The 24,486-nt window shown below is 46.9% G+C and overlaps 1 protein-coding gene across 4 annotated transcripts; it reads left to right on the top strand.

The window, feature by feature from the left end:
• Positions 1-159: 159 nt before the first annotated feature.
• Positions 160-23,154, top strand: CEP63 (centrosomal protein 63). Of its 4 annotated transcripts, none has more exons than XM_051781782.1 (15): positions 160-308; positions 3,514-3,649; positions 5,187-5,367; positions 6,526-6,621; positions 8,781-8,906; positions 9,737-9,850; positions 12,255-12,488; positions 12,726-12,871; positions 13,604-13,732; positions 14,525-14,639; positions 16,494-16,691; positions 17,161-17,247; positions 18,711-18,916; positions 19,454-19,751; positions 21,885-23,154. In XM_051781782.1, exons 2-15 carry the CDS (start codon positions 3,606-3,608, stop codon positions 22,041-22,043), a joined length of 2,133 nt encoding a protein of 710 aa, XP_051637742.1. In that variant the 5' UTR covers positions 160-308; positions 3,514-3,605; the 3' UTR covers positions 22,044-23,154. The 4 variants fall into 4 exon arrangements, with proteins under 4 accessions (XP_051637742.1, XP_051637743.1, XP_051637745.1 ...); XM_051781783.1 differs by lacking the exon at positions 160-308 and adding an exon at positions 964-1,005; XM_051781785.1 differs by lacking the exon at positions 160-308 and adding an exon at positions 992-1,005 and having other exon boundaries at positions 3,581-3,649.
• Positions 23,155-24,486: the final 1,332 nt, after the last annotated feature.

Raw genomic sequence — 24,486 nt, 5'->3', positions numbered from 1 at the left:
CTACTGACTAGAAGCCTACTTTGAGTGAGTTTGAGCACCCCTGTAACTCTGCCAAGAGCCCTGAGCAGTGCTGTGCCTCACCCAGGGCTTCACGAGTCTGCGAGAGTCACAACAAAAGGATTTCACGGCACCCAGAATCCTGCCCGAACCTGAAGTCCAGGAAACTGGTAAAACAGAAGAAAAACAAGACCTATCTTTCACCCTCGGCTACAAGAATCCCTCCGGGGTGTCTCACTGTACTCTGCCCTCCCTGAAGCGTCACGTCAGGGACTCGCCCCGGTGTGACCCTGCGGCTCGATCGTGCCAGGGTAGGTGACTACAGGTATTTATTTTACACCAGACCAGGGTAGGTGACTACAGGTATTTATTTTACACCAGACCAGGGTAGGTGACTACAGGTATTTATTTAAATGCACCCCGCTGCACGGGGGCGGCGATGGGCACCGGACTGAGCGGTCCCAGCCCCGGGGCCGTGCGATCCGCGCTGCTCCCGGCCGACACAGCCCCGTGTGCCCCGTATCCCCACTGTGTCCCTCTCCGGTGTCCCCTCCGTGGTACCTTCAGTACCGCCCCGAATGTCCCCGCGGTGTCCCACCCGGTGTCCCCTCGGTACCCCCCCGAATATTCCCCCGGCGCCCCCGCAGTGTCCCCCGTGGTGCCCCCCCCCCAGTGTCCGTCCCCGCAGACCCTAACCCCATGATCCCCCCGGCAGCCCCCTCAGTGTCCCCCAGTGTCCCCTCCCGGCGTCCCCCCGCGCCCTCCCATATACCCCCCGTGTGTCCCCCCGGTATTCCCCGCGATGTCCCCCCGTGTGTCCCCCGGTACTCCCCGCGATGTCCCCCCGTGTGTCCCCCCGGTATTCCCCCCGAGTGTCCCCCCATGTCCCCGCAGTGTCCCCTGCCCGCCGTACCCTGCCCGTATCCGGGGCCTGCCGTGCGCAGGCGCGGCTCTCGCGCAGGCGCAGTGCTCTCGGGCCGGGCCGGGCCGGGCCGGGCCCGCCGTTAGGTGGGGAGAGGCGGGAGAAGGGAAGGAGGGAGGAAAGGGAGGGAAGGAAGGGAGAGAAGGCCGGCGGGTGCGGGGTGTTTGCGGGGAGGGAGGCGAGGGGAGCGGCGCTGGAAGGGCCCCGGGTAGCGAAACTTGCCGCGGCGGGTGCGGGGTAAACACCGTGAATGGGCGGAGAGCGGGGAGGCTCCTGCTGGGGAGGAGCGGGAGCGCAGCGGGAATAGGGAATGCTCTGCCGGGGCCGGCGGCACTGCCCGGGCACGCTGGCCGCGGTCACTCCTGCAGTCACCTCACAGGCTTTAGCTGCGCCCGGGGAGGTTGAGGTCGGGCATTGGGAAGAAATTCTTCACGGGAAGGGCTGTCCAGCACTGGAAGGGTCTGCCCGGGGAGGTGGAGGAATCCCCACCCCTGGACGTGTTTAAGGAAGGACTGGACGTGGCACTCGGTGCTCTGGGCTGGGTGACAAAGTGATGTTCAGTCATAGCTTGGACTCGACGATCCTAGAGGTCTTTTCCAACCTGATTCTGTGATTCTTCCCCCGGCGACGGGTGGCGTGCACCGGGCTCCTGCCGCAGGTGGCATTCCGGCCGCTGGCACGTCTGTGGCGGTGCTTTTGGGAGGTTATTGCTGCTTTTCTGTTCATTGTAAGCATATTTCTAGCAACAATTCGAAATTACATCTTTCTATGTTTTTAAATACAAAGTATTCCCAGTCTTTCCTTATGGGCACTATTCTTTAAAGTCCTCCTGTGTATTGTCTGGTTTTCTCCACTTGAGTCTACAACAGTTCTCTATCGAATCGGGGTGATAAGCCTTGTTTATTTGTAAATGATTTGGCGTTTGTTTTTGTGTTTTTGTGTTTTTTTTTGTTTTTGTTGGTTTGTTTTTTTTCCAAATATTTCCATTTTATTCACTTTTTCAGAAGTGACCAGTCAGCTGTCCTTGCTTCAGCTGTAGTTAATGAGGGAGATTGTCCTCTCTTGTGGTAGCTGCGGGGGTCTTTACTTCAGGTGTCTGTGATTTGTTGTGACTAAAGGCAATGTCTCTGGGCCTCTACGGTGGCACTGTGCGACTTGCAAGCTCGAGAGGCCAAAATTTAATACTAAACAATGAACCTGATGAAGCATAAACCAGGGTAGAGGTGTCTGATTTTAAGGCTTTCCCCCAAAACCTGGGTGAGGTGGCAGGTATGCAAAGCTGGCTGATTCAGGTGTACTGTGGGGGCCCTGCTTAAGGGATGACAGAAGCAAGGGCATGTTGTGGTAGGACAGGGCTAGATTGGATATTAGGAAGGAATTCTTCCCTTTGAGGGTACTGAGGCCCTGGCACAGGTTGCCCATGCCCAGAGAAGCTGTGGTTGCTCCATCCCTGGAATTGTTCAAGGCCAGGTTGGATGGGGCTTGGAGCAACCTGGTCTAGTGGAAGATATCCCTGCCCATGGCAGGGAATGGAATTAAGATGATTTTTAAGGTCCCTTCCAACCCAAACTGTTCTAGAATTCTATACTGTCTCTCTCCTCATGTCTCTGCCCACTGAAAATTGATTCTGTGTAGGTGTGATTAGAATTGTTGAGAAGAGCTGCTACTGTTTGATGTCTGCTGTTGCCACCTGGAGAACTCTTGGAATGCTGTCAGCAGCTCAGGGGATGTGCTCATCTGCTCTCCTCAGCACCCTGCCCTCAGCAGTACCACGAAGGTGTTGTGCATACTGATGGAGTTTTGTTAAGCACAGACAGGACCAAAGAGAGACAAAACATTATCAGAATAGGGATAGGATTTTTTTTCTGTCTGTTTTCTGTATGAGTGTGATTTAAAACACAGCAGAACTCCCAAGGGCAGGCTTTAATCCCTGGATGGTGTTTGAAGTGCTCTAGAAGGGGATAGAAGCTTCTTAGGGAAATGAAAACAGAGCTGAGCCTACATTTCTAAAGTCTCCCTTACTCCCCTTTTGTTGATTGCTAAATGATGCCATATTAATCTTTGAGGAAGATGTTGGAAGGATCCATCTTCAATACTTGAGACAATGTATAGGTTTTGGAAAGAGGAAATGGTGTTAATACCTCCACAGGGTGAAACCAAAGTTTGTGTCCTCAGGATGAGTTTAACCATTTCTGTGCCAGAGAGCTGCAGTTTCATGGAGGAGCCACTGAAATAAAGTCTGGCTTTTTGACTGTGGTTCCATGGTAACTTTTTATTCCCTGTTTTTGCCTTTAATGTGAACCCTTCTTGCTTCACCAATATGTGAAATTTCTATGTGTGTGCACATGTACATGTTTTTGTGACTTAAAAGGTGTGATTTTTAACTAAAATGATGTACTGCTACTGTCAAGCTGTTCAACTTATTTTCATAATTTAAGACATAACTTAAGAGGAATTTTTAAGGAGTTCCTTTATTTGGCAGATATTTGGCTTACAAGTTTGTGAAGGTGATCATTGTTTTCCTCACCTGTAACTGCATGCTCATGGTAATTTTTTTAACTTCTTTGCTTTGTGGGCTTCTGCTTTTTCTGCAGCTGGGTGGAGAAGCAGCCTTGTTCGTGCATTGCCATGGGTGACCACTGCTTTCCTGTACTCCCCTAGCTGCTGAAGCAACCAGGATTTGGTGATGGAGGCTTTGCTGGAAGGAATGCAGAGAAATGAGCAGGGGAGGTGTGTATGCAACTGTACACAGCAGTCATTCAAAAGGATTTAAGTATTAACCTTTCCTCCTGTTCAGAATAAATCCTCAGGTATCAGTGTGCAGTGGCCTTCACCTGGTGCAGAAGCAAAGTCACTGCCTGAGCTGGCTTTGCAATAAGCCCTGGACAGGTATTATGTTAGCAATTTAGTTTTACATCTTCCTGAAAACCTTCCACCTTGTTTTTTTTTGGTTTTTTTTTTTTTTCTGGTTGTTTTAAACCCTTCTTGTGAATAAATATTTATTTTGTAGCAGCCGTGCAAGGTTAATGAGATGTGACTTTGTTATCTGTTTTTATTGAAAACATCTGATTATTTCCTGCTCATGTTGAAACTGCAGAGTCCCATTCAGCTCTGAGGAATCCTTAATGCTCTGTCTGAGGTGAAAGGATGTAGACTTTTCGATCCCCAAGAGAGACTGTAGTGACAATAATGGAACAAAATGTTTTCTGTGTTAAACAGGCGTGAAGCAAAAGTCACTGATGCTGTTTTCCCAGTCATCCTTGAGAATGCGACTCAGATTTATTTGATACTGTATCTTCTTCAGAGAACTGGTTGCAAAAATCAAGTTTAGACTTAGCTACATGTTAGCAGATGCTGTGAAGGAAATGTTCCTGCTCTGCATAATAGCTGCTAATTTTTTGTTAGCTCACAGGACAGGGTGAGCTTCAAATATGACTGATTTTGGCTCCTTTAAGAAGTATTTCTTTCCCTATAGAAAAACTGCCAAGTTTTGCAGTGTGCACACGCACAGGGAGAGCAGAGAAATTTCTATCCCTTAACCTATTGATTTCCATTTCTTTTCAGTTCTCCCTGTTTGACAGGCAAATTAAAGGGGTAAAGATCATTATGGAGTTCACCACCCTCTAGGGCTGTGTCTGGCAAGCCTTAATATTGTCCCTGGCTTAGCAGCTTGGGAAGTTTTAGAGGAGTTACTGGAATTGGCTTCAATAATTACTGCACCAAATTAGAAGTCTGGGCGTTGCTAGGGCACATGTGCTCCCTGATGGATTGCGAGGGTTGGATTCTTCATTATCATGTTGTCATCCAGCCCCCTCTGCTTCGAGGTTTGTCTGCATTTGTGATAAACTTCTGTTTTCAGGAGCTGAAAGCTCGGCTGTAAGATTCCTCTGGTGACTGAAGCTTGGTCTAAAATGCCTCTGCCTGGAGAGCAGTTAAGGCAAATACAAAATATGAATTAAACATGCTTTGGTTTACTTAGATAATGCATAGTCCTGGGGCAAAGGGACGAGTGCCTAAGTGATGTGGCTTAGTGGGCATGGGTGGCATTGGGTCAAAGGTTGCACCTGATGGTCTTGGAGGTCTTTTCCAACCCTAATGATTCCGTGATTCTGTTTCTCTGCAAGCTGATTTGCAAAGAGTCCAAAGCCCTGCGTGTGCACCGTTGGTGCCTTGGTGCAAGTCAGTGTGTTCTCTGCCTTTGTTGGTTTGGGACCCGAGACCCCTGTTGGGTGATGCTGCTTTTACCTCCAGGCTCCTTCCCTTCCAGCGGCGGGTTCCTGACCTCCTGCGAGGCCGAGCTGCAGGAGCTGATGAAGCAGATCGACATCATGGTGGCTCACAAGAAATCCGAGTGGGAAGGGCAGACACAGGCTCTGGAAGCTTGCCTGAGTGCTCGGGAGAAGGAGCTCTCCTCTGCCAGGGCTGCTCTGCAGGAAAAACAGAAGGAGGTACCTCCATTTCATACTGTTTTCGGTTTGGAGACAACCAGTGTGTTTTACCTGTTAGAATCAGGAAATTAGGAATAGAATTTACAGAGGGGCCTGTTGGAACAAGATGTCCAGTTCATAATTCCGTCAAAGTCAAATGATCAACTCCTCAAGGATTGGTGGAATTCACAGATTGAATGCTCAGTTTCTAGAGAGAACCCAGAGATGCTGTAGCAGCAATGGACAGCCCAGCAACCTGCAGTCATTGGTAGAAAAAAACCCCAATTTCCTACTGTAAACTACACTAAGATATTGCTGGGAGATTCTCCAAGGGCTGTTTTATGCAGCTCAGGTTTTATGGTCTTTAATTAAAGGCCTGGGGGAAGTGCAAAAAATTTCTGTATTGGTGGAGAAGTATCAGTAAGTGAAATTTTTGCACAAGATGTGGGCCATAAACTGCAGTTGAGCCACAGGATTTTCATTTGCAGGAATGGTGATTTGTATCATATAGGTTATCATTGTTATTATCAATTGTGTTTTCTCAAGACACTTGAAATATTTCTTACCCCGAAAAAGTGAACATAGATTTCAAGACTGAGCTGTAAAGTTTGGTTAAAGTCACTACTGGAGTATATTCATGCTTTTGGTTTAGTCATGTGAATTTTCTGTGGGGATTTCTTTTAATTTCACTTTGTCCTTTGGACCTGCAGTTAGAAAAGTGGGTACCCTGGGAAAAAAAAGGACAAAACTGAGTCACAGGAGCAGCTGAATCAGTGTAAGGGAGGTCTTCTCTGCATTTCAAAGCCCCAATTATTTCTTTTTCCCTCATTATTTGGAATTTCTTTTTTACCTGAGCAGATAATGACAGGGGCAACCTTTCTCTTGGTAGGTAGCTTGAAATTGTAATGCATATTTGTGAAGAATTTGATGAAGATACTGATAGAAGTAGCCTTTTTGGCACAAGCCAAACCTGTCAGCTTCATCCCCAAAAGTGAAAGCCAGAAAGTGGCTCAAATTAAGAGGCCAGAACTGAAGCAGTTCTGGCCCCAGCCTACCAAAGATTTAGGCATAGATTTAATCTGATTCATAGTGAGGGACCCCATTGAAACATCCTAGCACTTACTAACCTAAAGTCTACTTCTACTGCTGTATTTATTTGCTTTTTAACTCTTGGTTCAGGTTGGCCTGTTGCGGCGCCAGGTCGAAGAGGTGGAAAAATCCAAGCAGGACATGGCTAGAGAGTATGAACAACAGCTGAAGACGTTCCAAGAGGAGGTGAGTTGCAAAAAGAGAGGTTTGGTTTTTAGTTCCCACTCGATGTACAATGCAACAGGTGAAATACTTTGCATCGTGGCTTTTGTTTAAATGCTGTGGTTTTAAACCTCCCCGTTCTCTTAGTGTTTATGTGCTTGCAAAAAAAGAGCATTGAACATAGGCAAAGCGACGTTTTTGTGGTTCAGTTGGCCAGTTGTTTGTGCTTCAGAGGGACTTGGTGACGAACAGAGAACTGCTGGAGTAGAAATGTGGAGTAGATGTTTTCATGTGCTGGAGATCTGCAGAAGTTTACTGCAAAAATGACCTGTGTCTGCCCATCCCAGTCACCACAGTGCTGGTTCTGGAGTTGCCGTGGGTACAAGGCAGCAGTAGTTTGCTCTTTCAGCATTTCTGAAATTCAGAAAGGGTGGAAGTGTAACTGCCTGGCTCGTGTGAGATCAAGAAATAACAGTGGTGTGTAGTCTCATCTTTTTGCCTCTGTTTGAGTCTGATGATGTTGGTAAGGATTTTGTCCTCTCAAGGCACATTAGTCTTAATACACATAATAAAAACTAAGTATACTCAGAAAATACTGTTTGACAATAATTTCAGAGCTTTCAACTCCTGCTCGCCGCAAGGTGGTAGCTGTGCTGCAGGTGGTGTAACAGCATTCCAGGTTTAGGGCTGAACTCTTTGCCTGTCTCCACTTGCTTGCCAGTGGCAGGGAGTTAACTGGCCTGAGCAGCTCGGGGAGCACTGACCTGTTTTCTCTGGAGGGTTGGGCCTGGTTCCTGCTCACTCTAAACCATAAGTGAAATTAATTTAGTAGTCTCTGCTCTGACGACAGAAGGCATCTGTCCTCATTTAAAACACCTCACTGTTCCATATGACTAACAGTCTTCATTCACTGGCTGCTCCCACTGGAATTGTGCATAGGCTGCAAAGCAAAGCTGAGGTACACTGGCAGCTCTGCCTAAATTGCTAAGGCTGAAATACAGAGTGTGTTGTGGCCTAAATTACAGTGTGTGGGTGTTTTACCCACACAGTATTAATGCTGATGACGTTGAGCTCCAATATTCCTCAGTCTTCTGTTCTTAGTACTGTTTGGGGAAATTATTTCTGTCTCTGTTTACCACCATTTCCAGTGCAATTACAGGTACAGTGTCTAACTCACTGAGACTGTAGAAAGAATAAACCTCTTATCTCCTGATGTGTTTGGCAAAAGATGTTGGTATTAACTTTAAGCCTGTACATCTGTCTGTTCCCATTGAACACACCGAAGTACTGAATTCGTTATGTCTTGAATCAAATATTTATTCTTCTCGTGGTCCTTCTGTTCATCCATGGGCGTAACTTTCTCCATCAGTAAAATGGGAATGATGCCTTCTCAAATTCCTGTGGCTATTTGGAAACTTTTTATTTAATAGTTGAGTAGAGGGGAGATCATCAGATGGAAAACTCTCTTCCAGTTGCAAGTGATTATTTGCACAGAGGGTCATTTAAATGTCAAGAGTTTTTTCCTCATTCCTGCTCCTGATATGACTCCAGCATCCTAGCAGCGGGCGTAGGAGTGATATTTTCTGTTGGCATTCTCCTCTCATTGTGAAATACATGGTGTATCTAAGCAGAAAATGACAGATGAAGTGGTGTTGTTATTATGGGTAATGACAATTCTCAAATCTTCCTTCTCCCAGTAAGTGGGAGAGTTCCAGTTCCCACCTGTGCTGCACAAGTGTATTTTATCCAGCCAGGAATCTGTCGCTGTGTGTGGTGTAGTGGGTGTGCTCCTCTGTGGGAGGAGATCAGCCACAGGTCCTGCCGGCTCTTCCTGTGGCTGGGAGCCACCTGTAGAGAGAGGGATGTGCTCTTGCTGCATTGACAGCTACATGTTAACCTCCATCTTATCATTTTAGTCATGCTTTAATCGTGGTAAGACAGAGGTTTAATTAAAGCTGCCGATGTCACGACTTCAGTGGCATCTTGCTCCCCTCACACAACTCGGCCTGTTTTGCAGTACTGTTGGTATAATAGGCTCATTATCCCAATGGAAGCCTTCACTTGTGTGGCCTTGATGAGGGGATTGTTTGTGTGCACCATTCTGTGTGCCTTCTCTCAAAGGGCTCTGTGATTTCTGCCTTGGGGCCTTGAGCAAAGCTGTCTCTCTCACTGTCTCCTCGCAGTTGTCCCGGCTGAGGAGGAGCTATGAGAAGCTGCAGAAGAAAAAAGCAAGAGGAGGCAGAGGAGATGCTAACAAGGGACAAGAAGGAGATGAGTTTGAATTGAGCAGACTGACCAGGAAGCTGGAGGTATGTGATGAAAAAGCAAGTGCTGACCGGTTTGTATGTATTAACTGATTTACTGGTGACTGAGTTGTCAACTAGGAAGAGGATTGTGAATCCTGTTTAAGGAGTACTCTTCATCAACACTCCAGGTGTAGCTCTTCTCAACTGCTTCTGTAATAAAGGCAATTTCCTGCACTGGAGCCTCTGAGTACACAGGATAAACCTTGATGTTGTTCTTAGACTAAATGGAAGGAAGAAGGTGCTGAAAGAATAATAAATTATGTGAATGGAATGAGTTCTGGTGTGGGGAGGTTGTATTCTCACTTTTTTTGAGGAGGAGGGAGCTACATGTCCAACTTCTTCTCAACCCTGTCTTGTCTTTTAATCTTTCTGCTCTGCTGAGCTCAACCCCACTCAGTTTTCTCCCCCTGTACCCCAAAGATGTGGTAACACACACACCTGCCTGACACAGTGCCCAGTTTCTGGGGCAGAGATTAGCATTCAAGTTCTGCACTTCATTCTTGTCATCTCAGTGATTTCAATAGCAGCATGTTCTGGAAGCTGAAGCCAGTCTGAATTGTTAAACCCCTGACAGCAAACCCATGAAACCAACCATGAATCTGTTGGCACTTAACATTTGTAAACAGCAGTAATTGACACTGACGTTTTACCTCGGGAGGGGAGGGAATGCAGCGAGCACAGTGTGTGAGGGTTCTGTGCTGCTGAGCCGGTGCATCAGGTGACTGGCTAATGGTTTCCCCGCTGTGGGGAAAGGTGTGTGAGGATACGGCGGGAGAGAAGGCAAATGTGGATGTGAACTGGAAGGGGATGTGCTGCCCCTGCTGTCCTTGCAGGAGTTCCGACAGAAATCGCTCGAGTGGGAGAAGCAGCGCCTGCGGTACCAGCAGCAGGTGGCATCGCTGGAGGCTCAGCGCAAGGCTCTGGCAGAGCACTCCGAGCTCGTGCAGGTACAATTAACGTGCCCAAAGTTTCTGTTTTGTTTGTGCCAGCGGGTGGGAGGGAGGGAGGGAGGGAGAGGAGGGAGAGGCTGATGAAATCTCCCAGGCTTCCATCCAGTTCAGGTTGCCATTGAAGTGACTTTTAATGTCCCGGTGGAATAAGGTTTACTTGTACAAGTGCTGTGTGGAAAAAAGATCTGGAGTCTGTCAGCAGAGATTAGATAAACCTTGTGCAGCTCTCCCTGACACCCCTCTGGTTAGCAGAGAAGACAGTAGGATGCATCTTTCCCTGGGAGGCAGAGACCACAGCATATGATACTTTAAAATAGCTGTTACATCATGTTATCTAGTTGAAAACTGTGTACCTGCCAGCAGCTAAATATGTGCCTTGTGGGTCCAGCTCAGAGGGTGCTGCTGGAAAATATTCTTTCCCTACAACAGAGGCTTTAACAAAGTACTGAACTAACAGCATTTTTCAGCCCCCCCTCCTTTTTTTTTTTTTTAGCAGTCTCCTAAGGCAAGGCTGCTGTTCCTGCAAGGCTGATGGCTCAGGGAGGTAGTGGTGCTGCAGCAGAGCGAGATGAATTGACCTAGAGCACAGCTGTGAAGTCACACTGACACAATCACAGCAGACACTGATAAGAAGCTCTTGCTGGGGACTTTGCACTTAATGGGCTCCTGAGTTGCTCTTGAGTGGAAGCTCCTGCAAGGAGGGAGTCTGTGATGACAGGACTGAAGCTGGCTCTGACAGGGCCTTTGTGAGAGGCTGACACCAGTAGATCTGCAAATGCAGAGAGAGTCCTTGAGCAGAAGGTCTCGCTGCTCTGCTGTCTGTGTGTCGTTGATGGCTCAATTGTCTGAGCACAGATGTGCCCTTGGAGCGCGGGCTGGGACGCCGGGGCTCAGAGTTGCTCTTCCTGTGGTGCAGCAGAAAACCAGGAATTTGGGGAGGTTTTCCTGAAGTGGCGTAGGTGACTTAGGTACTGTGAACAGACTGCCTGGATCCTCAACTGCCTTGAAAAGCCCAGCATGGAAGGGCTACATTTTTGCCTTTGATGTTTCTGTATGTTTTGTGTGCTTGGTTGTCTTGCTGGCACAAAGTCGTGCTGAGATCCATGACCACGGAGTACTTCCCCTCTCTCCTTTAATCTGGCTTCCCCTCATCCCTTGCAGAGCAGCTTAGGGAAGCCTGGCATTCTTCTGCAGTTCTGAGCACCTTCTGTAACACCTGCAGCCTTAAAGTCAGCAGGTGAAACCTGGAATTCTGTGCTGGCCTGCATGTTCTGTGGATGAAAATAAGAGACAGCTTAAATGTTTTCTTAATGCAGAAATAAATATTCAGGCAGTCTGGTACTCTGGTTTCTCGGGTGCAGAAAGGCTGTGCTTTACTCTTGCCCCTCCTGATTAGCTTTTCTGCCATGACTATTCAAATAATAATGAAAGGCTGTAATCAAAATTATACCATAGTCTTGCAAATGCACAGTTCCTATAGTATTCTAAGTTATGAGGCATTATGTGCCAGGCAATAAACCAAGGTACATGGTGATTCTCAAGCTGGCAGGAATTGCTACTCTTAGAAATTAGGAGTATAAGACTACTCAAATATTTTGTTTCAGCCTTTAAAAATTCAAAGGTTCTATATGAAAAGGGAATATATGAAATGAATGTTCGTAGAAGCTTATGTGAGAGCTGGCTTGTTAAATTTCACCAGCTAGCTGTGTGGAAAGAAATGCTATGAAATAAGGTATTGTGCCTATAAATAATAGAGCATGTATTGTCTGCTAGTCATAGGTTCCTTGTAACTTTTTTGTCTACATTAAAACAATGAAACATTCAAAGTGAACATTCTCCCAGGCTGCTGGAACCACGTATTTAGTGCAGAGAGCAGAGCAAATTGGCTGTTACCCAGTTTGGTTTTGGGGCTGTTTGGTGGTTGTGGGTTTTCCATTGTGCACCCAGAGCTGCTTTCTGTCCTGGTGTGGAATTAACAGGGATTAACGGTTGGGTAACCTCTGGTTTGTGCATGGTACTTACAAACCTTCTCACCTGCAGCCGTTTGTCCTGGTCTAGCCTTGGGTTCATGAGCCAAAAACAGCAGGTGGCTTTGTTCTTAGTTCATACTCGTGCAGCTGGAGTGCTTTGAGATCCTCATTTCTCAGATTCTCTTTGAACCCCTTTTGGAGTCAGAGGGCCCCTTCTTTTTTCGTTTTCTTATTTTTATTCTGTTTGCCTTCAGAAGTGTTACCCACGGTGTAACCCTGGGGCAGCGCTTTCCCTGCTTCCCTGGAAGGTCACGTTGCGTACTTTAGAATGTGGCTCAGTACACCAAGAAATCAGTAGTTGTGTTGAATGTGGTTTGCTACGCTGTGTTTCCTGTGATTTACCTTTAATGCACACCAACTGCTGTTGGCAGACCCAGCTTGCCAATCGTAAGCAGATCCTGGACTCGGTGGAGCTGGCCAGCCGCTCGGAAATCCAGCACTTAACCAGCAAGCTGGAGAGGGCCAATGACACCATCAGTGCCAACGAGCTGGAGGTGGAGAGGCTGAACATGAGGGTGGATGACCTGAGCGAGAACAACCGCCAGATTCTGGCAGATCAGCAGAGAGTGCAAGAGGAATTAAGGCAGTCCAAGAAAATGGTAGAGGTCAGTGGAGGAGCTGTTATGAAACTGGGTCTAAAGCAGTGCTGGTGAGAAGTAGTGGGAAGGCTTTTAATCCCAGAGCTTTTGTCTCTTTCTAGAGCCTTTGTAAAGTTCCTGATTGGCCTCAAAACTGATCTTGTACCCCTGTGCTGCTCTGCAGTATTTCCAAAGGTCCTAAAAAATTACAGCAAACAGATTTGGTCCACCTTGCAACAGTCATTCCTTCTCCCTCCTGTGCAGGTGCTGCAGGATGAGAAGAGGGAACTAAAAGCCACCTTGCAGTCTCAAGAGGATTTCATTGACAGCTCCAAGCTGCAGCAGGAACAGTTACAGAAAGAACTGGCCAGGATGACTGAAACTCTTCACACAAAGGAATTCCTCATCAGGTAGCATCTGGACCTCACTGGTACTTAGGCTCTTGAATCCAGATCTACATTCTGGGTTCTCCCTGGAGTGAGGACAGTAGCAGCATTTTCACGCAGCTGGATCTGTGTTGGTTGTGTCTAGAGTGGTGTGCTGTAGTTTCTCACAAGTGCTGCCTTGCAGTGTTTGCCAAATTACATTGCTCTTGAAATCAGCTGATGATCAGTGAAGAGTGTGGAAGGAACCCGATTTCCCCTCAGCTGGGTTTCTGGAGGCAGCACAGGGCTTTTGAAGTTGTTTTCCTCAGGCATTTTCAGTCAAGTGCTGGAGGCTGTTCGGGGTTGATAACGTGCTTATTAACATAACTGAAAGTTCTCTCTGATTTAATGATGTCAGACTGGGACCTTGGTGAGGTAACTACATCTGTGACAAAATCATCTTGGCCTTCCCCTTCTGCACTGGCAACGTGCAGAAGCTGTCGGGTTCTGGTGGCTGTGTCAGAAGGCTTGGATGTTGCTCACCTACCAGCCAGACTGTGTCTGTCAGGGAGGCCAACATCAACCTAAAATGTAGTCTTTTTCAGTCAGCATGAACTCAGGCAGGGGCTGTCACCCAGCTGTGTGTTTGCTTCCTCACCTGCTGCTGGGCTCTGTATTTTTCAGAGAATTCCAAGAAAACAGTGGTCGTGTTCCCTGTATCAGCAAACTCAGATGTGATGTTTCTGTGCTGAGGCTGAAGTTGAGGTTTCTCCTTAGGGCCCTGGAGGAACGCTTGCAAGGGAAGCAGTTGTCCTCTCCAGAGCTGGAGCACGTGCTGCTGCAGCTGGATGCTGCCCAGAAGAAGGAACAGCACTTGCAGTCGGAGGTGACTCGTCTGGAGAACAGGTAGCCCACTGCTTGCTCCCCCTGGAAGTGCAATTAATCTTGAATAATAATACAGCACCTAATTGTATTCATCGAGTTAACCAGTCCCACTGATTTTTGTAGGCTTGTTTTAAATATCAAAGGGCTAAAGAAATCAAGTGCTATTCATTTTGCAGTGTAATAGTGAGACTCTTTTGCTAATTGGTTGGCTGCTTTTCACTGCACACTGTGGGTGTTCTCAGTGTTCCAGCTTGCTTAGGCTGAGCACCTTCCCACTAATAGGTTAAGGAGCCTTTGTTAGGCAGCTGGTAAGAACCAGATTGAGACTTTTCATGAGATAAGAGTTATAAACGGGTCTGCCCAGAGAGATTGTGGACTGCCCATTCCTGGAGGTGTTCAACACCAGGCTGGGTGGGGGTTGGAGCAACAACCAGGTCTCATGGAAGGTGTCCCTGCCCTTGGCAGGGGGATGGAACGAGATGAGCTTTGAGGTCCCTCCCAACCCAAACCATCCTGTGATTCTGTGATTCCTCTCTGAGTTTGTGGTTTTCAGATTCATGTTTGCATGGGAAGTTTGTAATCTTAGTATGGTAAAGGAATAAACAAGAAACAGCTATCATCTGTTAGGTCGGCTTCCTGGTCTCTTTTGAAATGATTTTGGAAGGCAAACCCAAAGGATTGGTGAGGAGCTTTGGGTTGAGTCCTGTTTCTATTGCGATGGACGTAAGAGACTGCTTAGAAGATCAGAGTTTCTCTCTGACCATTTCCCCCTCCTTGGGGTATTCTAATCTGTCCTTTTACTTTTTCACCCAGCCTGGTGTCTTCAAATGCCAGGTGTGTGCAGCTGAGGGAGGAGCTGGGTGAGAATATCAAAGAGCTGCAGTCCATGGTAGACCACCAGACTGAGTCAAAGGCGGAGATTAAAAAGGTAACGTGACTTTGTTCCTGGGGGTTGGGAAGGCACTGGAGGAGTGAGCTGATCCCACGTGTGCCATGTGCACAGGCAGCACAGTTCCAAGGGGACCAAGGGCTGGGGTGCTGTGGAGGCAGGGATGTGCTGAAGGTAAGGAGCACACCTGACAGGAAGAGTTGAGAGGATGTGTTTGCAGGTGTCTGAACTTGGCTTTGTGAGCATCTCCTGGGCCTACCCTGCATCTCACAGTACTTCTGTACACTGTGAAAATACCTGAATTAGTGCTGGAGGGACAAATATGCCAAGAAATTAGGGTCTGGAATCATGAGTTTAAGCCTAATACAGGCTCCCAACAGGATGAAGAGCAGAGAGGGAATGAGTTTGCTGTGATATGTCCTATCACACTAGATACAGGGCTTCAAGTGTGTTCTAGTCCCTATGTGAATTAGAGAGTTTGTTTCAGGCTTGGTACCTGGACATGAAGTCAGGGGCTGGGAGGATGGAGCTGCTCACCTGCACGAGGGCCTCACCCCAGTGCTTGAGCACCCAAGGGGAACAAGCCCTCCACAAGGCTTGACTTTAAATAATGGTCTGGATCAGCTGGTGTGAGAGCTTTCACTGCAGCCTGGTAGAGTGGAAACCTCATTGGACTTGAGTGAAAAACATCACTTGTGTGGAAATCCTTCATCCTTTATTCTGAATGTGTAGAGGTGCAGATCTTGCCAGAGATGTGTGCTTGGTTACACATCTAAACAGCCACACAGTAAATGAATCTCCCACAGGCTGCTGGGGAGGAGAGAGAGATTTATGATGGCTGTTTCTATTTTATATACTTGGGAGGCATTGAGGTGACATGGAGATAAATCACCATGTGTACAGTATTTACATGGCTAGGCAGAGATCATCTGGTTCAATTTTCTAAAATGCTTGTAATACTCAGAAAAATCCTGAATGTTCGGGTGGTTAATATTTTTGACTAATGAAATGGAATCCTGGGGAAGAAATTATGCTGCTGTTGTTCTTTTGTGTCACTGAATAAATATACAGTGTGCCTACCAGAATACTGTATGCAGTGCAGGTCTGCCACCTCAAAAAAGGATTGCATAAACCAAGATAAGGTATGGAAAAAGATGACCCAAAGGATGGAGTGTTTTTTATACAAGGAACAGCTGAATGGAATAGGACTTAGCAAACTGGAAAAGAGATGAGATTGAACAGACTAAAAATAAAATCATGCCTGTCATGTGGAAAGTAAATAGGGAATGATTATTGTCTCATAATGCAGAGACTAGTGGTCATCACATGTAGTTATGAAAACAAAGAGATATATTTTTACCCTGTGCGTAGCTGGCTGGTGGAAGTTTGCCATGAGTAGCTCTAGTTGCTACAAGCTAATATCGATTCAGAAGACTTAGGACAAATTAATTCCTGGAAGAAAAATCTGGCTTGAGCTATTTAAAGTTGCCATCCTTAAATGGTATCTTTAAATATCTCAGGAAGGCAGAGTGGCAAATTGCAAGGTTATATTATCCAAGTGTTGCTGTGCTTCCACAGTGATGGTGGACCTTTGGCTCTCTGGTGTTGGTCACCAAGGTCCAGTGGTGAGTTAAAGAGACCGTAATTTGATGAATTATGGATCTTCCAAAGTGCTTCACAGCATGTAACTCCTGTCCTGTCCCAGTTGGTGTGGGAAAGGACTGGGATGAGGTGGCTTTCAATCAAGAAGGACAGACATGCACAGAGGGCTTGTTACATAGAGCCTTTTTTTTTCCAGTACTGAGATATCACATTGTTGTGTGCGATACTTCGCTTTCTTTGCTGAAACATCTTCTAAAAGCTCGTGGGTGGTGTGTGCATGTCTCCCTCCAGCTGAAAGAGCAGCTCTCTCACGCTGAACAAACACACAGCAGTGAGCTGGAAGGGATGAAAAGGGAGATCTCCAGGCTGACACAGGAGCTGCACCAGCGGGACATCACCATTGCATCGGCAAGTGACTCCACGTCAGACCTGGAACAGCAGCTGAGGGCGGAGGTTGAAAGAGCAGAGAGGAAAGCAGTGGAGCACAGGGTAAAAAAGGCAGAACACTCTCATGCTGTCTCTTTAAGGGATCTGAAGGCTGGGAATACCATCCTGCTTTTTAGTTATGTTCATAGTTTCCTTCTCTCTTTAGCCTTTGAACAAAGACTTTGAGACCTTTCTGATGGAATCTTCTAATCCATGGTGTTCACTGGATCTGTCTTGCTGCTGCTTTTCAAACCAGTAACTGATAGTCCCACAGAATTCTTTGGAATCCCAAAGAATTCTTTGGAATCCCACAGAACTCACGCTAATTAGACCTGGATGCATGACATCTTTGGAAGCTCAAGAAAATGACTGTGCATGGTTATTTTTATGGCCTTCTCTGTAGAGTCCCTGCACAGCTAACAGCCCAGACCTTGCTCTGTGCTTGAATTTGAGGGTGGAAAATGCTTGGAGGGTGTCGTGGGTATGTGCTCTCTTCTTTTTCTAAGCTTGTTGTTTGCCCCTGTCTCCTCAGGTAGTTCTGGTCCAGCTGGAAACCTTGAGGTTGGAAAACCGTCATCTCTCAGAGAAGCTGGAAAAAACCAAGTGTGGTGTGCTGGAGGTATGCATTGAGAACCAGGAAATGGGAAGGGGCTGCTGGTGTATGTTCCCACCCTGGAGCAGTCAGAGTCTTTGCCCAGGCCTCTCAAAATGTGTGGTAGAGTTCAGTGAACTTAAAACCCGAGCAAAAGGGGCAATTTGTGAGGAAAGAAGGTGCAGAAATAATGAGTGTTTGTTCAGCCAGAGAGTGGTGAGAAGAACTGCAGGAACAGCCCCTGGCTTGTAGTACATTTTATTACACTTCCATTTTATGCCAGTTTACCTCAAACCTCTCATTCTGAATCTGTGATGTTCTTTTGGCCTGTCCCAGAGCTGTAACTGCTCTGGTCCTTGAAATAACTGGGGAGAGAACATGTTATCCCCTGGTGAGGAGCTGTTCAGCAGGGCTGGCCCTGGCAGTCCAAGGGCAGATTGCAGCCTGGGAATATGGGCTGGATGCCTTGGGATAGTGCACCAGGAAGGGGCCCTGTGGTGGGTGGGCTGCTGCTGCTGTGGCACTCCTGAGATTTGGTGAGACCCTCTTGGCCAGAGGGGAGAAGGGGAGCCTGCATGGAAAAGGTGCAACCTTGACAGGAATAATACCTTGGAGTTGGTTCATTTTAGTGGCTGCAATAAGGAAGAAATGGTTGGTTTACAAGTTCTGTCTCACCTAAAGCAGAATGGATGCTTCCCAGGGGGCAAGGACTGGATTCAGACAGCTGACAACCTAATGGGAATATAGCAGAGCTTTTATCCTGTCAGATCTGTGGGAAGGAAATACTTTGCTCTACTATTAGTTTGGGGTGATTGTCAAATGTGTCAAGTTCTTGGGAGGATGTTGAACAGAAGCTTGTGGCTGTTGAGATGGAGAAAAAGCAGAGCTTTCCAGAGGGCTGATATGAAACCGAATAACCTGAGGCCCATTACTTCTGCTTGAAAAGTTCCTGGTGGCTTTTGCCTGTGTGACTTCCCAAAAACTTGGTAGCAGGGTGCAAAGTAAGAAATCTGCTTTAAAAAAAAAAAGCTCCATAGACCCATGAAACAGGAGCTGCTGATCTTGGCCAGGTGGTCCTAATGCACATTTGGAAAGTCCTTAGATACAGCAGTGATAACAATGAATTAAGCATCTAAATTTAATAGAACTGGCAAAAAGGAAGTGGGAAGAAGCAAGTTGTTCAGAGTTTCAAAAAGAAAGGCCAGGTTGAAATACAGGTGAACTATTCTTGGTCCTTATTTTCCTGTTTTCGAAAGCATTCAGTGGTGAGAGACTTACTTTCCCAGGTGGATCAGCACAACCTGTCTGGATACAGACCCAGTGAGGCATATATAACTGATTTTCCCTCAGGAATGCCTGGAAAGCTTTGCCACTCAAAATCGAGGTTAGAGGATGGGCCTTAAGGAATCTCTTGCTGGCCTTTGCTCTGGGTCTGACTGTGGTGTCCTGCAAACCAGAACTTTTGACTTCAACCCTTCTCGGTCTGTTAGGGAAAAGATGTGACCCTGAGAGCCCTCAGGGAAGACTGTGCTGTCGAGCTGCACAAGCTGAAGTCTGAGAACCAGCAGCTGCGGAAGGACCTTGCGGAGATCAGGGCGAAACTGGAGGTCAGTGCGCGGCTCTGCCCGGATGAACCCCAGGGCACTGCCCAGCAGGAGCCAGGCAAAGAGCCCCAGACCAGGGCTGTGCAGCACAGGTGAGTGTGGCACGACCCCGAGCGTGGAGGAGAGCAGAGGGTGTGGGGATGTGTGGGTTTTAACGACGTGCTGTGTGTGTGGCGTCTCTCTCCAGCACATCGTGCGTCTGGGAGAACACAAGGACTGTTTGGGAATCTGCCTTTGTGCTTTCAGCAGTGCAATAGCTTCGAGTCCCAGCTGGTTTGTGTTCTGCAGAGCCAGCAGTGTTTGTCTTTTGTCTGCCTTTGCCTCTCTCTCTGATTGAGCAGCAGTCTGTGCTTCTTTTGGTGACAGGATTAGATGTGGCCCAGGCAGCTGCGCTCCTTTCTGTTGCAGTTTTAGGATGTACAGGCTGTAGTTTTTGGTATCTACAGTAGCAGAAGAGGGAGAGAGAATTCCCTAGGGACTGGATGTGCATCTGGAAGTGCTGTGGAAACAAGTTTGGATTGCCAGGGCTGTTAGTAACATCTCTGTTAATTGTTACCTCTGTGTGAGTTTTTGCTGGAGTTCAGCTGCTAAGAGGCAAACTCAGTTCTGTGCTCAAACCTGCCTTCCAGGACAGCTCGGGAAGCACAGCACATGCAGGATGAACAAGCAGCCAGGATACATCTCCAGCCTGATTGGACTGCTCAGCATCATCGTGGGGAGCCCCAGAAAAGTGGGGCTGCTGAAACGGGACCTGTGCCCCCCGAGATGGGTGAGCCACCCTCCCAGACCAGCAGGAAGAACTGCCAGGAGTCACCTGCCTTGCTGGGAGCAGAACCTTTGCTCCGTGTGGTGGATGGAAACAAAGATTTTGCAGATGAAGCATCCAAGCAGCCTGTCTCGAATCATCAGAGAGAATCTGTGCCTTTGGTAAGCAGTTGTACAGGAGCTGGTTGCTATTCAACAGCTGAAAATAGACCTGGGTTCTCATCTGGCAAAAGGAGACAGGTTTTTGACTGCATGACTTTGCTGCGTGGTGTGCATAAAACAGACATTAAACAGGGAGGGACAACCACTGCTGGATGGTTACAGTTGGCCAGTGGCATCCATATGGTGGCTCCTCAGAACTCCTTGGGGAAAGGCTTTGTGTTTGTGTTGTTGCTCAGCTAATTCCAGGAGCATGTGGTTCTCTCCATGCTGGTGCTGTACCTCAGTGTGTACCACGACCTGCTGAGGTCGTGTCCCCTCTGAGTTCTGCCTCAACCTTTGGCCTGGTTCTGTAGCAGTGGCTCAGAGTGGACGTGGAGTGCTGAGTGTTTCAGTGTTTCACAGTCTCTGAGTGACTGGTTGCTGCACATCTGTAAAGCACAGGGTGAGTTTGACCCCTCTGAGTGGGGCTGCAGCAGTCAGCACACTGAACTTAAAGTTGCTTATCCTAGCTGATGGGAAAGTCTGAAATCCCTGCTTCACTGCACAAGGGGAGGCTGCTATTTTCCCCAGTTGCTGATCACACTTTTTTAGTAGGGAGCAGAGTTGGCAGTTTCTCTGTCCTTTTACCTCAGCTCAGTTGCTGGAGCACTTGCCCAAGATACAGGAAATTTGGACTGAATCACTTCTTCCTGTAGTAATTCAGGGAGGGGAGAATGCTGAGTACTGGTCCTTGCTCCAGATGTTTGCCCTAGCAGTGTTCAGAACATTTTCTCCTCTGTTTGTGTGTTGTTAACAGTGACAACAGCTATTTTTGTTTTGTGGGGAGCCCAGAGAAGAGGCTCTAAGGCTGATGCACAGATAAGTGGAGGCTTGTAAGGTCTGTAGATCTTGATGAGATTTACTTGAAACTTGATTGTTTCAAGACTAGAGTAGTTAGTGGGCATGTCCAAAAAGCAATATTGGGAGCTCAGGGAACTGTAATATTCTAAATGGAAACTCCTCAGGTTGCAGTATTGGAGCTGAAGTGTGAACAGTTCCACTTCAGGGTCTGAGAAGCTCTAGGGCTTGAATTTTTGTAGAAGAGGACATGCTGCTTTTTGTTTTGAGAGGTAGAAATAAGCTTTCTAGGGAAATGCACGTATTTTTCCTGGTGTTGACTGGGACTCCCTGCTCATGGTCAGGTGCAGGGTCTTTAAATCAGTTCATTTAACATCAGGAGAGGAGAAATTCTCGTCAGTAGGCAGTAGTGGGGTGGGAGAGATTTGCCTGTTATCTGCAGCCTTTTTCTACTTCTCTTTGTCCCTGGCTGTTGATAAAAGACCTGAAAACCACAAGACTCCAGGATTTGGAAATAACCACTAACTTTCTCTTGCCAAGACAATGAGGCAAATTATCTGTAATGGAAAGCAGCCCCTTAGTAACCTTATATATCACATGCCAGCCCCTGTGCAGGAGGCTTCTCTTCATCAACTTGTACATTAAGCCTGGTTTACAATGTTGTTTTTGTAAGTTAATAACTTGTGGTAAGTGATGTGAGGAGCAGGAATAGTTCTTGACTGTAGAGGAAAGAATCTGGTGTAGTTTGTTGACCATTGCTGGCTGGACTGAGGTGCTGTTCCCTGAGCCGTGAGAGGAGTTTGGACTGTACTTGCCTGTGGGATTATACCAGAAACCCCTTATTTCAGGGAAGAACAGGAGGTATATAAAACACAGCAGTGCTGGCCCAGTCTGGCAGTGCTTTCCCTTCCCTGGAACCCAAACTCTGAGGTGGTGCTGCTCACTGGGATTTTCATGGAGATGAGAAGCAGGATGTAAACCTTGAGGTGCATTAACACCCAGGAGAAAACCCTGGGTATGCTGTAGTGACCTTCTTTACCCCTGATTCTTTAGTACTGATTTTTTGGCAATCTTGGCTTGTTGAAAGCAATGACTGTTGGCTGGACATGTTGGCTGTTGGGAGGGACATGACCTGTGATACAGGTGTGAGACCTGAGTGCTTATTGAGCCCAATAAGGTGGAAGTGACCCAAGAGCCCTTCAGGAGCGTGTTCAGTTGTGTGGTTTGCAGATCAGTGGTGTTTCTGGCTGAAACTTGGAATGAAGGAATACCTAATATCCCTTTGTTTCCCTTTAGTGCCCCTTGCCTACAGCTTCTGTTGGATCAATAGCTGCAAGATACCTGGAAGAGGAAGAAGTGAGATCCCAGCACATCCTGGAATGTCTGAACGCTCACATTGAGGAACTGAAAAAAGAGAGTGCAAAGATAGTGAGACGGTTTGAACACCAGGAGTGATGTTTCTTGTGGAATTGGAATGCTGGAATATGTGGTTCCAGACTGTGACTGGGGTGGTGCCTATAAATCACTTGCCATCAGAATTTGAGAGGCCGTGTCTCCTACTTGGAGCTGAATCAGCAGGATGGGAGCTGAGGGAAAGGAACTCCTCTCTAACATGTTTGTTCTGATGAAAGGTGTTACACCACAAATATTTTAGTCAGCTTGGTAGGTCAGAGACCTGCATCAGAGCTCACAAAGACTTTGGTGTTTTTAAGAAGCAAATCACTTGCTAATTTTTATGTAAAGTATTTAAAGTATATTTTATACATGTAAAAGCACTGAAATAAACAGAATGACAAACACCTTTTTTTCTTGTTCATGCAAATGCACAAAGTGAATCTCTGGTGGCTTATCTTGCCTTCTCATCTGGAACTTGGATCAACACCTTTTCCATCACAGCATAGCTGTGTTCTTCAAGGAACAAGGAATATAATTCCTCTTTCCTTTAGGCTACCTTCATTTTCTCCAGTTAATTTGCCCTTAGTGGAATTTCTTAGTATTTCCTGGTTCATGCAACTTCTGCCCTTTACTGTCTGTGTGGTATCTGGTGTCTTTATCTTGCCATGCACGGTGCTTGAAGTGCTGCAAAATAGCTGAGGAATTCTGATTGTGGCTGAATTCTGGTTGTGGTCATGGCTCTTGGAAAAGAGAGTAGTTGGAATGGGCAATGACACTGGATGGGAGGAGAACCCACAAACAGGTGAGGTTCATCCACAGAGCAGCTGCTGTGTGAGCTGGTGTCAGCCTGGTTGGAATCTGGGCAGTCCAGTTGAACTGCTGCATTAAAATGCATCTGTGACCTCTCTTTGGGAATATATTCGGTCTTTCCTTGAGGAAGGCAAGTTATTAATGAGTGAACAGAACTTATTTCTTAAGAACTTGCTTTCTTCCAGGGGCTCTCTGCAGTTCTCTTGTGTCTGAGCCTGCTCAGCTTTTGTGCGGGCAAACCTTGGGACAGAGGCATCCCTTGCCTGTGTCCATAAGTTTCCTGTTCCCTTCTGTCAACTTCAGCTTGTCTTAGAGCAGCTTGATGCTGTCAATAAACGGGAATTCAAAAGCACCACACATGCAAAACCCAAGCATTAGGTGAGGCAGATGAGTCCAGCAAAGGTGATGCCTGGCTGCAGACTGGGACTGCACTTGGTCATGCAACTGCATTCCAGAGTTCAAAGACCTTTGAATCCAAAAGTCCTTTTATTTTGGCTTTCTTCTGGAGTTCTTTGCACAGGATAAAACCTTCAAATCCCTTCTGGATTCTCCTTGTGCAGCCTTTGTAATGAAGTGCTGAACTGCCCCACAACTGGCTCTTCAGAGCTGTCCACAGGTAAGTGTTTTTGGAACATCCACCTTGTCCATCCAGATCTCAAATAAGGACGTGTTGGCCATGGGGCATTTGGATAAAAACTGAACAGCAAAACAGAACAAACTGTTTCCTTTTTGCAGATGAACCTCTAGGTGCACCCAGTGTGTGATATGCCAGAACCCTTAGGGATTCCTCAAGTCCTTAAGGATGCCAGCAATTTCATTTTTTAAATGATACCTCCCAAATAGCACTATATTTCCTGAGGATTTGTTAAGTTAGTTACCAAGTGTTGCATTGTGCAGTGTTTTCAGAAGTTTAGAAGGCATTTTGCCTCATTACTGGTGTTCTCTTCCATATTCCTTTCCTTGAGGTACACTGGCAGTTCATGCTGGCAGAAGGGAAGAGCAAGCCTCAAGATGATCCATTTGTTTAATTAGCAGCTATAATCCTACAGTGTTTATCAATTTCTAATACCTGTAATAAGTAACTTTGTTGAGAGAGTAGGCTGTAAAACCTTGAACTAATGTGACCTAAAGTAAAATTTAGGGGAACTGCTGAGTTCCTTCTCTGTGCTGGTGTGTGTGCTCTGTCCTTCCCACCTTCTTTCTTTGCAGATGTCCCAAGATAAGTGAGAAGTCTGTTCCAGAGCTGTTCTCCTGGTGTTGGAGCCTTGGCTTTGCTGAAGAATGCACATTTTTTATGAGGGGGAGGAGAAGAAGCCGTGTTTATCCCGGAGGGAGATGTCACAGCAAGTGCAGACTTCTGAGGTGCTTTTATCTGGGGCTGCAGGGTTTTTCAGGCCTTTGCAGTGTCAAACCTGCCTTAGAATAATCACCTGGCCCTGGAAGCTTTATAATTAAGGAAGCAGGAGAGAGGTTCTGTGTCTTTGAACTGATGCCTTCGATAGCACTAAAGAATTTCTTGCACATTTGCAGGGCTGAGCCAGATGTTTGTTTTCTGTCTGAGACAAAAGTGTGGAACTTCATTTTCAGTACTTACTTTTGTACATCACCAGAGTGGGAAGCTGTGCAGGCTCTCTCTGTCTTCATTGTGCCAGAAATGTTCTGCTGTGGGTGTGGCAGTACTTTGGGTCACTCT

The sequence above is a fragment of the Manacus candei genome, unplaced genomic scaffold, assembly GCF_025592945.1.
Source record: "Manacus candei isolate 608988 ecotype Guabito, Panama unplaced genomic scaffold, ASM2559294v1 h1tg000015l, whole genome shotgun sequence".
NCBI lineage: Eukaryota > Metazoa > Chordata > Aves > Passeriformes > Pipridae > Manacus > Manacus candei.
The sequence above is the reverse complement of the archived record's forward strand: the minus strand, read 5'-3'. Positions and strand labels throughout refer to the sequence as shown.

Coding starts and splice junctions, on each gene's coding strand:
- CEP63 (XM_051781782.1), top strand. CDS start 3,606: ATGGAGGCTTTGCTGGAAGGAATGCAGAGAAATGAGCAGGGGAG. Junction 12,489..12,725: donor AGTCCAAGAAAATGGTAGAG/GTCAGTGGAGGA, acceptor CCTCCTGTGCAG/GTGCTGCAGGATGAGAAGAG. Junction 18,917..19,453: donor ACCAGGGCTGTGCAGCACAG/GTGAGTGTGGCA, acceptor CCTGCCTTCCAG/GACAGCTCGGGAAGCACAGC.